General features: G+C 45.0%; 1 protein-coding gene across 1 annotated transcript in view; it reads left to right on the forward strand.

Annotated features, from left to right (window-relative positions):
• The window catches only part of UQCC1 (ubiquinol-cytochrome c reductase complex assembly factor 1), a 150,679-nt gene that overhangs the window by 41,851 nt on the left and 93,631 nt on the right, over positions 1–15,197 (forward strand). Inside the window, exons 4-6 of the mRNA XM_073683536.1 lie at positions 1,525–1,632; positions 6,413–6,485; positions 7,540–7,597. Coding sequence (XP_073539637.1) covers positions 1,525–1,632; positions 6,413–6,485; positions 7,540–7,597 — 239 coding nt within the window. The remainder of the gene's footprint in view (positions 1–1,524; positions 1,633–6,412; positions 6,486–7,539; positions 7,598–15,197) is intronic.

Genomic DNA, 15,197 nt, shown 5'->3' on the forward strand with positions numbered 1-15,197 from the left:
CCCCACTTCCCATCGCACCAGGGCAAGTGCGAAGAGCGAGGCGAAGTGCCAGATTTGATGCATTTATGGATGTGCCATTTCTGGGGTAGCTGAGGACTGATATTATTAGCCTCAGAGGGGGCCAGCATCCATGACCCTTTTCCTGGCTATTAATATCAGCTCACAGCTGTCTGTTTAGCCTTTGCTGGTTAGATTTTATAGGGGGACCCTACTTCAATTTTTTTCAGGGGTCCCCCTGTAATCTAACCAGTAAACGCTAAGCAAACAGCTGTGGGCTATTAATAGCCAGGGAACATTTTTGGCTAATGGCCCCTTCCCCGGCTAGTAATATCAGCCCCCAGTGTTGACTTTCCCTCTGCTGGTTATGAAAATGACGCGGGAGCCCACGCCATTTTTTTTAATTCTTCATTTTATTTCATAAACTCACCCACAGATTTTGACCAATTGAAATGTCATTACATGCAGTGGATCCACATGTACTGACAAAACAAGTGCGACATTAGGAGTAATGGGATTAGGGGTAATGGGTTAAGGGTGTCTGACACCAAGCCATAGCTTTAGTATGGAAGAGGTGTCAGCCAGATACCCTCATTACTAAATGGAGAATGAGCCTGCACCACCTCCTAAATGCATAATGACCGCACCTGAATCTTAACGGCAAATACACATCGTATAAACTTGCGTTGCTAGCTTTAAAATGCAGAAACAATAGTCCAATAGAGAGAAGATGATGAAAAGCTGCACTCACCGTTTAGGTAAAAATAAGAATCCTTTTATTTCATATTCAAATAAAATGAATGGAAAGCAGGGAATGCGGGGAGGAGGTGGACGACAGCTGTTTCACGCTCCGACTAGCGCTTCTGCAGGTACATCTGCATGGACCCGCAGATGGACCCACTGCCCAGATAGAAATGGAATATATAGTTGCTTCTTAAGGGTTAATCTAAGCGGAGGAAATGGCTCCTTTTTAAGGGGTAATCCACTAGAAGGAAATATGTGCTTGTAAACCTATTAATCGACTATTGAGGAACAGCGCTGCTTCTAAAGGGTAATTTATAGTCTCTCGCCACATAAACAGAGAACCCACAGCCACAACACACTGAAGAGACGCTGTATCAGGTTATATCTCTATAGCTGTTTCTCCTAGTCTCCTTCTGGTACTGCTCTGTAATACACAGGAATCCATCTTACATTGCTTTATAGATCACTCAGCATGAACAGCAGCACAAATTTCCCTTGTTTTTACATAGTGCAATATCTTCCCCTACACAGCGGTATGTTCCAGCTCAGAGGCAGGAAGTCTCACATAGCTGTCAAGATGGTGAGACAGCAGAGCGCTCAACTTCATTCAGTCTCTTCTATAAATGGGCCAGAGCTTTTATACTAAATTAATGACGACGTTTTTTTTTTGTTTTTTTTTTACTTTTCCTAATTACATATATTTGAGAAACCATTATATTGTGGAATTTTTTTTACTGCATTGCGATTCATGTGTGTTTTATGACTTTCTTTTTCCTGCTCTAGAGCTTTTCCACAAAAGATGAACTTCGACCCTCAGAGGGAGAGATTGGAACATTTACCAAGATAATCGAGGCCATGGGCTTTACGGGACCACTGAAATATAACAAATGGGTAAGGAAAAAAAATTTTTTTTCTTGTAAAAGGGCTGATTTTACAGTTCCTTCTTAAAGGGAATCTGTCAGCAGGTTTTTGCTATGTAAGCTGAAGACTGCATGCTGTAGGGGGTTTAAACACAGATTTCAGTGATGCTTCTCTTATCAAGCTGCTTGCTGTTTCCTTGCAATGATTGTTTTAGCACCAGGAGTTTATCATTGCTGGACTAGAGCAGCTTGTGCCTCCTCGTCCGACACGCCCCTTCCTTTGAAAGGCACCTCACTGTTTATGGACATTGTATATAGAAAGCTTGGTGTGGGCAGGGTTAGCTTTCTCAGCTCTGCTTCATTCTAAATCTAAAACCTCTGTGTCAGAACGGCTGCACCCAGTAATCTAAGTGATATATTGTTAGATTCAGATTCTCTTGGTCTACATCATGCTGCTCTCAGATGAGGTAGCAAAAACCTGCTGACAGATTTTTTTTTTTTTAATTCTTATGTGCAGTGTCAAGATTGGGACCTAAAGTAGGATGCAAGTGTTCAGCTTTGATCTTGACTTATTGTTAGGTATGCAGTTGATTGAAGGCTCTTGCAGAGTTCTGAAAAATCTAAATGCTATCATTTTAACTCAACAAGGTAATTATTGGTGCCAACTCAAAAAACTGAGCCATGCTATCTCCTCTGAGACTAAAAAACGAAGCAATCACAGATAGATTAAAGTAAATTCATGCTCAACGTCTCAATAAGTTGAACACAAAATCCCCCACTGCTGTAAACCCCATAATTGAGGAGTAATTTGTGGAGATCCCTATGATGTCTCATGTTGCCTATTTTCAGGAGCACACTGCTTTCCTACCTCCCGTCTTCCTGTTTACTGGGTGGAAGTGGGGGATTTGTTTCTCAAGATTGACAGTTTTTGCCGGCGGCATGGTTGAACTACTGGTCCGAGCTGTCCGCTGTTCCGTGCTGCTGAGACACACAGCATTGTCCTCGCACTTCTCCCATATTGCAGAGGCCATGTGCTTTCCGGATCTAGCAATTCTGTCGGCTTTGCTCTGCAGGCTGTATAGCTGTCACTGTTAGGTGGCTGGTAACTTTGGCAAAGAGATGTACAGTATGAAATGAAAAATCCCTTTGTTATTAAGAGCTGAGAGGATTTTTAATAAGAGATAGATTGCAAAGTTACTTGTTCTTGAAGCACTTTGCAATTCTAGCTATTTAATTAGATGAGACAACCCCTTTGCACATTACACAGCGCCCATTCACATCAATATGTGCCTGTGTAACGCATGACAGGGCAGGTCATCCAGAGCGAGAGACACTCCTTGTAACTTCCATCCACTCTGGCTAAGACATAAGGATTCCCGATAGAGAAAATTAAAAATTGGTTTTGCTGAACATATTTCACAGCTCCTGAAACAAGATGAATGTTGCTTCTTTCTCCATTTTTAATTTTGAACAATGAAAGCCTGTATATAGAAAGGGAACATATGCCAAAGCCTAGACATAAATAGAGCTAACTAAGCCTAATGTTGTGGATATTCTTTCCCTCAAAGTCAATGCAGTAAAACAAAATAAAGGAACTTTTTTTTTTTCTTCCAATGACTTCTGAACACTTGACAACTTTTATTTTGGCAAAGTAAACTAAAATGAGACAACTCGACGCACATCATTTAATGAAAGTCTGCACAAACGTTTATTCGAAAATAAAGCAAATATCAGTTTCAGGTCCCCCCCCCCCCTTTTTTTTTTTAAGCGACGCTTAATGAAGTATGCAGTGTGTAAGCTGTGTAGGACATCTGTTCTTTGTGGTTTTGTGGCATCTGGCATCCTCTAAATGCTGACATTTTAACTCCTTTTAAATAAAGGTTAAGTGATTTAATAAAAACTTTGGGTACAGATTTTGCCATTTTGGGTGCATTGAATCAGACTTTGTGTGTTTTACTCCCCTTAAACCGTTCGGAGGAACTTTCCTTCCAGATTTACATATTGAGTCTAAATTCTACAAGGTGTGCGGTAGTGTATTAGGATCTCTGCAGGATTACCTCTCTAGTTTCTGGGATTAATGGCATGACTTTTTATTGCCATGTTCCTAAATGTAATGGATTTATTTTAAAATAATTACCTAGAAGGGATGTTTCCAAGACTACTTCTTGTTAAATATTCAGGGAAGGTTGAGGATTTCCAGACTGGGACTCGCAATTTTTCTCCATCCAGCCTGGTTTTTGGCACTGACACTGAAGAATAACTGAGATCCACTCAAAACAATGGCTTCCCCTTCATTTCAGTGTGCGACATACAGTGATTTATTTTCCTGCCATGCCCATTGCATTCATTTGGGAAATATGTAATCAGAAAATTACCTATTGTTTAAATCAAGTTTTTAGGTTTATGTATATATTTTGTTTAACATTTTCCATATAACTATATTTAAAAATAAAATCTAGAAATCGTGCACTTTTTCCTCTGGCCACAGAGTCAAATAGGCTGACATTTCCTGTTCTGTAGAGATCACTATTCAGTAGTCATCTCATTGTCATCACAGACAGAATTACAATGAAATGTTACATATAGCGAACACCAGATCTACTATTCACAATATAAGATTGTCACACTCCTCTTCCCCTCTCTGCACAATGACCTCTGCACAGGTGACAGAGCATGCTTAGAACACTGTCCCATAGAAGTCAGTGAACATCACCAAACTCCACCTCCATGTATATGCTGTAAAGCATTTCTTTGAATGCTGCCAACAGCTTCGATAATATGATTGTCCCAATAATCATTCACATTAGACTAACACAAATTTACAATTAGGAAATGAAAAAAAGAGAATATCACTTGCTTTAAGTTCCTCGCTCACACTGTATGACGGCCCCCGCAGTCCCTCGCTCACACTGTATGACGGCCCCCGCAGTCCCTCGCTCACACTGTATGACGGCCCCCGCAGTCCCTCTCTCACACTGTATGACGGCCCCCGCAGTCCCTCGCTCACACTGTATGACAGCCCCCGCAGTCCCTCGCTCACACTGTATGACGGCCCCCGCAGTCCCTCGCTCACACTGTATGACGGCCCCCGCAGTCCCTCCGCTCACACTGTATGACGGCCCCCGCAGTCCCTCCGCTCACACTGTATGATGGCCCCCGCAGTCCCTCCGCTCACACTGTATGACGGCCCCCGCAGCCCCTCGCTCACACTGTATGACGGCCCCCGCAGTCCCTCGCTCACACTGTATGACAGCCCCCGCAGTCCCTCGCTCACACTGTATGACGGCCCCCGCAGTCCCTCCGCTCACACTGTATGACGGCCCCTGCAGTCCCTCCGCTCACACTGTATGACGGCCCCCGCAGCCCCTCCGCTCTCACTGTATGACGGCCCCCGCAGTCCCTCCGCTCACACTGTATGACGGCCCCCGCAGTCCCTCCGCTCACACTGTATGACGGCCCCCGCAGCCCCTCCGCTCACACTGTATGACGGCCCCCGCAGCCCCTCCGCTCTCACTGTATGACGGCTCCCACAGCCCCTCCGCTCTCACTGTATGACGGCCCCCGCATGCCCTCCGCTCACACTGTATGACGGCCCCCGCATGCCCTCCGCTCACACTGTATGACAGCCCCTGCAGCCCCTCCGCTCACACTGTATGACGGCCCCCACATGCCCTCCGCTCACACTGTATGACGGCCCCTGCAGCCCCTCCGCTCACACTGTATGACGGCCCCCGCAGCCCCTCCGCTCACACTGTATGACGGCCCCCGCAGCCCCTCCGCTCACACTGTATGACGGCCCCCGCAGCCCCTCCGCTCACACTGTATGACGGCCCCCGCAGCCCCTCCGCTCACACTGTATGACGGCCCCCGCAGCCCCTCCGCTCACACTGTATGACGGCCCCCGCAGCCCCTCGCTCACACTGTATGACGGCCCCCGCAGTCCCTCCGCTCACACTGTATGACGGCCCCCGCAGTCCCTCCGCTCACACTGTATGACGGCCCCCGCAGCCCCTCCGCTCACAGTGTATGACGGCCCCCGCAGCCCCTCCGCTCACACTATATGACGGCCCCCGCAGCCCCTCCGCTCACACTATATGACGGCCCCCGCAGCCCCTCCGCTCACACTGTATGACGGCCCCCGCAGCCCCTCCACTCACACTGTATGACGGCCCCCGCATGCCCCCCGCTCACACTGTATGACGGCCCCCGCAGCCCCTCCGCTCACACTGTATGACTGCCCCCGCAGTCCTCCCACTCAGTTTCCCCCACGAGAGCTGATGAGAATAAAAAAATGCTTCTTAGTCCCATTTTCCAGATTCACTGCTCTGGTCAGACTGCGGCTCCGCACAGCAGGTGCGATCTAATGACGTCATCGCGCCTGCTGTACAGAGACATACAAGATGAATGGTAGAACAGTGAGCCGATGGCGCCATCCTTCATCATTATCTTCTATTGTATCTATATCATGAAGATCCAGATGTCATGGAAATAGAGATACCGGACTGGAGTACCGTGGTACCATTCATCTCCAGGCTCCCAAATTCACTGGTGGAACGCCATTGACTCCAGCCTTTTGGATGTTCTGGTCTGTGGGCTGGAAAGGAACAGACAAAGGACCGGATATGGCCCACGCGCTGCAGTTTGCTGTGCTACTAATAGGAATCACCATACCTTTGTGGGGATTTGGATATAATGTAATTTGATGTATTTATTAGAAACTATTTTAGAAGATTACAAATTTATTTTCCATACAAGTTTGCCTGAATGTACTTGAGTTCTGAAATTGACATTTGTATCTTTCTCCTTCACAGAAAATTAAAATTGCTGCTCTACGCATGTATACTTGTTGTGTGGAACGAATAGATTATGATGAATTCTTTGAAAGTAAGTATCGTATGTCTTTTATGTTCTGTTTTTGATCTATTTCCTGACAAGAACACACATTTTAAGGAAATGAGTCAGCTGCGGAAAGACTTTTAAACTTTATGCCTGAAATATTGGGGCATTCCAAACAAAAAATATTTGGAAGCACGTCCAGGGGCGAGATGGCTAATCCAAGAGGCAGGTCCCTACCGGCTTATTCAGAGGCTCCTTAGAATACAGCGGCAACAGTGTGCATTCCGGATAAAAAAAAAAAATCCGCTGTGTTTGTAGGAATCCTATATAGATATTGCAAAATATATGCGCAACGTATGATGTGAAATCCATAACATGTCAATTATTGCTGTATATGTCACGGTTTGTCACTCTTTACACTACAAAGGGTTAAATGGGCACCTTAACCGCACCATTTGCACAATTACACAGCTGCAGAATTTGTTCTGGGGTATACTCATAAGTTGAGTATTTTTTGCAGATTTTAGTTCCAGATTTGTGTGTGGAAAATCTTAAGTGCAATACAGGGCCAGCAAAGTAAATTTCAACACATCTCATGTACATGTTGCGGAAAATTTCTGCAAAGAAATTGTCGTGCGGTGCAGATATTAAAATCTGTTGTGAATTCTTTATTAGGAATTTATTGCAGATTTCTTCCTTTGCGATATACAGGGTGAAATGTGCTCTAAATCCACAGCAAAAATAAGCACATAACACACCTGTTTCATGTGAACATTTTGTAGGGTGAATAAATGCAGATCTTCTACAGCGGATTTGCGCACCGTTGCACCGTTTCAGGTTTTAAATCCACAACATGTCCGTCTATGCGTTGCCGGAGTGAATTGTGCGGTAATGCAACTGCAAATCCAAAGCTTTTTTTTTTCCTTTTTGCAGCTGCAGATCTTGCTTCACATGGGTCCATACACTGAAAATAAAGATCCAAAATTGATTTTATTGCATAACAAAGTGCAGACGCTGTAGTTATGAATAAATATCTATGAATTTCTGCACTATACTGGGATAGTCACTATATCTAATATTATTGTCCCATTTTGTTTTCCAGAATGCAATCTGCCTGATACATTGAATTCCTGGTTCCTTGTGACACAGCTACATGTGTGGTAAGTGACAGGCATCGAAGTGTTCTGAGTACATCATGAAGAATTGTATCTGCCCAAATTTAGCAAGGATGACCAGTAGAAAGATTTTTCTCCTGGAGTGTATAGTGGGTTATGTATGGATTCAATACACAATATTTTTTGACATTTAAGAGTCAGATGATGACTTCTGTAGACTTAATTTGTGATTCTAAACTCTTTTTATTTTAACGAGATTTACCTGAATTTGGGATATAAAGGCATCTCCATAAGACCTCCACAGCATGTGTAAATAAGTCAGCATGCCACCCAAATGCTTGTTTCATTGGTTTACATATTGGTCTACAGATCTTGCTGGTTACAGAGAGTCATGATGCATTGATGCCTTACCTGTGTAAAGAAGGGAGCATGATGTTACCTCTGGGACATTAGGATCATTACAGTTTACAAGGCCTGGTGTGAATCTCCTTTCAAGTGGCACAGTTCTAAAGGTGGCATATTTTGGAGGGCCTTCTACACTATTTCTGCAAAATTTTCTATTGAATCACCAATTACAAACTTCCTGCAATAATTGGTTTATGTTTTGCTAGTCTAAGGCTATGTTCACACATGTTGGGTTTTTCAGCGTCACAAATCTGCAGCAAAACCTAATCTCTGGCAGGAAATCAGCTGGGTCAAAAACGCAGGTTTTGCTACGCATTTTTGATGCATTTTTTTGTGCATTTTTTTCACTGTCCCCGTCTCTTTTTATGCATGTACATAAAGTTCTGTGAAAAAAAGAACCCCATTCCATTTTGCCATCAAAAACGCTGATTCAAATTTTAGTTTGTTTTTGGTGCCTTTTTTCAGCAATTTTTTCATCACCCATTACTTCCTATGGGTGAAAAAATGCTGAAAAAAGTGACATGCTCTATTTTCCCAAAACCCAACTAAGGCACAAAATACGCAATAACAAAATACATGATGTGTGGACAGAGAATTCTGGTTTCTCCTAGACTTTGCTGGTACTGCAAAACGCAGCTGAAAATTTGCATGAAAATCTGCAGCAAAAAAACGCTGAAAAACCCAACTTGTGTGAACATAGCCTAAGAGTTTGCTATCCTTTACAACCTTTAGTCGTTCTGTTTGATATTTGGTTGGTCTGTATTAAATATAGAGAGGACAGAAGAATATCTCTTATTTTCTTTATTGTTACATGGTTTGCCATGAACTGTGCTTCTAAGGCAGTCATGGAAAAAGGGAGTTCTAGGACTTGATGTCAAGACCGATATAGAAACTTAGGCGGCCTAAATGGTGGGGAAGGTCAAATAAACATCAATTTGGTGTAGGTCAGCCTATTAATATTAAAGGGAGCCTATTACCTCCAAAAAAACATTGTTAGCTGCAGTTACAGTGGTAATCTGCTAGTACATAGTGTGTAAACCATGTCAGGCTTAACATACTGGAGCAGTGGCTACAGGGAGAAAATGAAGTTATATTCTCCCTGCAGTCGCTCGCTTCCAGTCATTGGGGCGGTGCAGGAAGCTGCAACAGTCACCTACACAGTAGGTGTGGCTGTAATCGCTCCCCCTGCACCCTGAGTAACAGTCTGCTCTACAGTTTGTGCGCAGAGCTGACCATTAGTCAAGGTGCAGGGGGAGTATTTACAGCTGAGATCACTGTGGTCAGCGGAGAATGTTACAGCTCAGTGCACCGTCTCGAAGACTGGAGGCAAGTGATTGCAGGGAGAATGTAACTTCATTCTCTTCCTATAGTTGCTGCTCCAGAAAGGCAGCAGAACATTATTTCATCGTTATGGACCTGCAGATTACCACTATATATGCAAGTAAATAGCATTTCTGAAGGTGACAGATTCCTTTTCAGGCCCCCTTACAGAGGTCTACAGTGGGCAAAATAAGTATTTGATACACTGTTGATTTTGCAAGTTTTCCCACCCACAAAGAATGGAGAGGTCTGTCATTTTTATCGTAGGTACACTTCAACTGTGAGAGACGGAATCTAAAAGGAAAAAAACAGAAAATCACATTGTATGATTTGTAAATAATTAAATTGCATTTTATTGCATGAAATAAGAATTTGATCACCTACCAACCAGCAAGAATTCTGGCTCTCACAAGCTGTTAGTTTTTCTTTAAGAAGCCCTCCTACTCTCCACTCATTACCTGTATTAATTGCACCTGTTTGAATTTGTTACCTGTATAAAAGACACCTGTCCACACAATCAATCACACTCCAACCTCTCCACCATGGCCAAGACCAAAGAGCTGTCTAAGGACACCAGGGACAAAATTGTAGACCTGCACATGGCTGGGATGGTCTACAGGACAATAGGCAAGCAGCTTGTTGAGAAGACAACAACTGTTGGCGCAATTATTAGAAAATGGAAGAAAAACAAGATGACTGTCAATCTTCCTCGGTCTGGGGCTCCATGGAGGATCTCGCCTCGTGGTGTAAAGATGATTCTGAGAAAGGTCAGGAATAAGCCCAGAACTACACGGGAGGACCTGGTCAACGACCCAAAGAGAGCTGGGACCACAGTCTCACACATTACCATTAGTAACACACTACTCCGTCATGGATTAAAATCCTGCAGGGCAAGCAAGGTCCCCCTGCTCACGCCAGCACATGTCCAGGCCCGTTTAAAGTTTGCCAGTGACCATCTGGATGGTCCAGAGGAGGCATGGGAGAAGGTCAAGTGGTCAGGTGAGACTAAAATAGAACTTTTTGGTATCAACTCCACTCGCGATGTTTGGAGGAAGAAGGATGAGTACAACCCCTAGAACACCGTCCCAACCATGGGGGAAACGTCATACTGTGGGTGTGCTTTTCTGCAAAGGGGACAGGACAACTGCACCGTATTGAAGGGAGGTTGCATGGGGTCATGTATCGTGAGATTTTGGCCAACAACCTCCTTCCCTCAGTAAGAGCATTAAAGATGGGTTGTGGCTGGGTCTTCCAGTATTATTATTATTATTATTTATTATAGCGCCATTTATTCCATGGCACTTTACATGTGAAGAAGGGGTATACATACAAGAACAATTACAATAATCTTGAACACAATGTGACGGCGACTGGTACAGGAGGAGCGAGGACCCTGCCTGGGAGGGCTCACAGTCTACAAGGGATGGGTGAGGATGCAGTAGGTGAGGGTAGAGCTGGTCGTGCAGCAGTATTGGTGGAGTGGTGGTTACTGCAGGTTGTAGGCTTGTCGGAAGAGGTGGGTCTTCAGGCTGTTTTTGAAGGTTTCCACGGTCGATGAGAGTCTGATGTGTTGGGGTAGAGAGTTCCAGAGTAGGGGGGTGAAGCACGGGAGAAATATTGTATGCGATTGTGGGAAGAGGAGATTAGAGGGGAGTAGAGAAGGAGATCTTGTGAGGATCGGAGGTTGCATGTGGGTATGTAGCGGGAGACTAGGTCAGAGATATATGGAGGAGACAGGTTGTGAATGGCTTTGTATGTCATGGTTAGGGTTTTGAACTGGAGTCTCTGGGCAATGGGGAGCCAGTGAAGAGATTGACAGAGAGGAGAGGCCGGGGAATAGCTGGGTGACAGGTGGATTAGTCGGGCAGCAGAGTTTAGGATGGATTGGAGGGGTGCGAGAGTGTTAGAAGGGAGGGCACATAGCAGGAGGTTGCAGTAATCAAGGCGGGAGATGATGAGGGCGTGCACTAGTGTTTTTGCAGACTCATGGTTGAGGAATGGGCGGATCCGGGAGATATTTTTGAGTTGGAGTCGGCAGGAAGTGGAAAGGGCTTGAATATATGGTTTGAAGGAGAGTTCAGAGTCCAGGGTTACCTCAAGGCAGCGAGCCTGAGGGACTTGGGGAGAGTGGGCAGCCATTGACGTTGATGGATAGGTCAGTTGGGGGGGTTGAATGAGATGGCGGAAAGATGATGAATTCTGTTTTGTCCATGTTAAGTTTTAGAAATCTAGCAGAGAAGAAGGATGAAATAGCAGACATACATTGTGGGATTTTAGTTAGTAAGGAGGTGATATCAGGTCCAGAGAGGTAGATCTGTGTGTCATCAGCATAGAGGTGATAATGAAAGCCATGAGACTCTATGAGCTGTCCCAGGCCTAAGGTATAGATGGAGAAGAGCAGGGGTCCTAGAACTGAACCTTGGGGGACACCAACAGATAGGGGGCGAGATGAGGAGGTGGTCTGTGAGTGAGAGACACTGAATGTCCTGTCTGTTAGGTATGAGGAGATCCAGGATAGGGCCAAGTCTGTGATGCTAAGAGATGAGAGAGTTTGTAGTAAGAGGGAATGGTCCACTGTGTCGAAGGCAGATGACCGGTCTAGGAGGAGGAGGACAGAGTAGTGTCGCTTAGATTTGGCAGTTAGTAGGTCGTTGGTGACTTTAGTCAGTGCAGTTTCAGTAGAATGGTGCGGTCGGAAACCAGATTGTAGGTGGTCGAAGAGGGAGTAGGAGGAGAGGTGGGAGGACAGCTCAGAATGGACGTGTTGTTCCAGTAGTTTTGAGGCATAGGAGAGAAGTGATATGGGGCAATAGCTAGACAGAGAGGATGGGTCAAGGGAGGGCTTTTTGAGGATTGGTGTGATTGAGGCATGTTTGAAGCATGAGAGGAAGACACCAGTTGTTAGTGACAGGTTGAAGAGGTGGGCTAGGGGTGGGATGAAGATAGTGGTAAGGTTTGGGATGAGGTGGGACGGGATTGGGTCAAGTTTACAGGTGGTGAGGTGTGATTTGGAGAGTAAAGAGGAAAGTTGATCTTCTATAATGGTGGAGAATGTGGTTTTGGAGGAGGAGGGTTGAGTAGGTGTGGTGAGGGGCTGTGGGGGCTTTAGGCTAAAGCTTTGTCTGATGGTGTCAATCTTCTGCTTGAAGAATGAGGCAAAGTCTTCGGCTGAAATAAGAGGAGAGGGAGGAGGCACTGGGGGACGGAGGAGAAAATTGAAGGTGTTGAATAGTTGTTTTGGGTTGTGAGAAAGGGAGGATATGAGAGATGAGAAGTATGTTTGTTTTGCTGCAGTGAGTGTGGACTTGAAGGTAGTGAGGGACTGTTTGAATGCAATGAAGTGCTCATTGGAGTGGGACCTTTTCCATCTACGCTCAGCAACCCTGGAGGCCCGTCGCAGTTCTTTAGTTTTGCTGGTGTGCCAGGGTTGTCTGATTGTGCGAGCTTTGGTATGTGTGAGGGGGGGCGACTGAATCGAGAGCTGCAGCAGTTGAGGTGTTGTATAAAGTGGCAGCAACATCTGCATCATGTAAGGAACTAATGTCTGAGAACACTGTCAATATATACAATTTTACATTATTCACATGTCCGCCATTTAGACTATACTCCTATAGATATGACATGAAAACTATATTGTTTAAAACATAGCATTTATTAATAGAATAATTAAAATTGCATAAAAATCACAAAAGAGAAAAGGGAAGAGGCCCACATAACAGAGAAGATCAGTCTCAGGGGTATAAAAAGATAAATACAGTCAGAAAATTGTCCTAAAAGCACCATGTGTTTGGTTACCTTTGACAAACGTTATTAGTAACGATATATCACTGTACCACAGAATAAAGCATTATATGGCTCTCATGGACAGAGGGGGAGAGAGTATAAGTCTATAAGGTGCATATGCTAAGTGCAAAATATCCCCGTCAAAGCCAGTGGCGAAACGCGCGTCGGATCCGATCAGCACTCAGGGGTCAGTATTCACATCATGTATCCTTATTTCACCTTTTCTATATACTGTATGTGCCCATGATAATAATAGTTAATGTGACTGGTTAATCGATGACAATTGTTCTATCTCTATTAAGTTCTTTATATGTACCACAGTTCTTTATGTTGGAGGTTTTTGGAGAGAGGTGGAGAGTGGGTCTGGACGCACTAGGCACTTAGCACTTTATGCATATGCACCTTATAGACTTATACTCTCTCCCCCTCTGTCCATGAGAGCCATATAATGCTTTATTCTGTGGTACAGTGATATATCGTTACTAATAATGTTTGTCAAAGGTAACCAAACACATGGTGCTTTTAGGACAATTTTCTGACTGTATTTATCTTTTTATACCCCTGAGACTGATCTTCTCTGTTATGTGGGCCTCTTCCCTTTTCTCTTGTGATTTTTATGTAATTTTAATTATTCTATTAATAAATGCTATGTTTTAAAGGAACTAATATCTATAAGAGGGAGAAGGGATTCTGAGAGTGAGTGTAGGTCAAGGTGTTTAAGATTTCTGCGAGGGTATGCAAGTTTGTGGAGTGGGGATTGTTGCCCTGGAGAGGAGAGGGTGGAGAATGTAAGTAGGTTGTGGTCAGAGAGAGAGAGAGGTGAGTTAGAGAGGTTAGATAGGGAACAGGCGGGTGAAGATGAGGTCCAGCGTGTGGCAGTCTTTGTGGGTGGGTGTGGAAGACCACTGGGTAAGACCGAAGGAGGAAGTGAGGGATAGAAGCTTAGAGGCAGCTGAGAGGGAAGTATCAATGGGGATGTTGAAGTCGCCCATGAGGATATTGGGGATGTCAATGGAGAGGCAATTAAGTAGCCAAGTGGTCAAAGAAAGTGGTGGCTGATCCTGGGGGGCGGTAGATGACAGCCAGTTGGAGGTTGGAGGGGGAGTAGATGCGCACGCAGTGCACTTCAAAAGAGGGGAGAGTAATTGAGGGTGGCAGTGGGATATGGGTGAAGGAGCAGTTATCGGAGAGGAGGAAACCTATTCCTCCACCATGCTTGCTGGTGGGGCGGGGGGTATGGGAGAGGTGGAATCCGCCATACGAAAGTGCAGCAGGAGAGGCCGTGTCGGAGGGGGTAAGCCAGGTTTCAGTGATGCCAAGAAAGGAAAGCTTGTTAGTGATGAAGAGATCGTGAATGTAGGAAAGTTTGTTGCAGACAGAGCGAGCGTTCCATAGAGCTCCTGTTAGGGAGACTGGGGAGGCAGGGGCTGGGCGGATGGGTATAAGGTTAGAAGGGTTACGAGAGTTTGGGATAGATCGTGGGTAGGAGGTAGAAGTGATTGTAGGGATGTGGTGAGGAGGGCCGGGATGTGGAGAGATGTCGCCTGCAGTGAGGAGGAGCAGAGAAAGTGTTAGTAGGTGGGAGCAGGAGAGGGCATGAGGTGGCTGTCTGTGTTTGGAGACAAAGGATTGTATGTTGAGGAATAGCTCTGAGGAAGAGGTGAGATGGGTGGGGAGAATGGAGAGATGAAGAATTCGTTACCAGGTGTAAGGATTAGGGGTGGTTGGAAAAGGTGAAGGATTAAGGGGGTGAGAGTGAAAACAAACACAAACATTGTTTACTGTGACTTAGTATCCAGTTACCTTCAGTTCCCTTCAGGTTCAATTCAGGATTAATTCATGTTTCTCACACTTCAGCTAATGGCCACACTTAAGGTGATGGACACAGACTAAAGTCTGACACATAAAGTATGACAATGACCCGAAACACACAGTCAGGGCAACTAAGGAGTGGCTGCGTAAGAAGCATTTCAAGGTCCTGGAGTGACCTAGCCAGACCTGAACTCAATAGAAAATCTTTGGAGGGGCTGACACTCAATGTTGTCAATTGACAGCCCCGGAACCTGAAAGATCTGGAGAAGATCTGTATGGAGGAGTGGGCCAAAATCCCTGCTGCCGTGTGTGCAAACTTGGTCAA

Source organism: Phyllobates terribilis, unplaced genomic scaffold, assembly GCF_046119375.1.
Source record: "Phyllobates terribilis strain yellow unplaced genomic scaffold, ASM4611937v1 Scaffold_5__5_contigs__length_657084704, whole genome shotgun sequence".
In the NCBI taxonomy this organism is placed as follows: Eukaryota; Metazoa; Chordata; class Amphibia; order Anura; family Dendrobatidae; genus Phyllobates; species Phyllobates terribilis.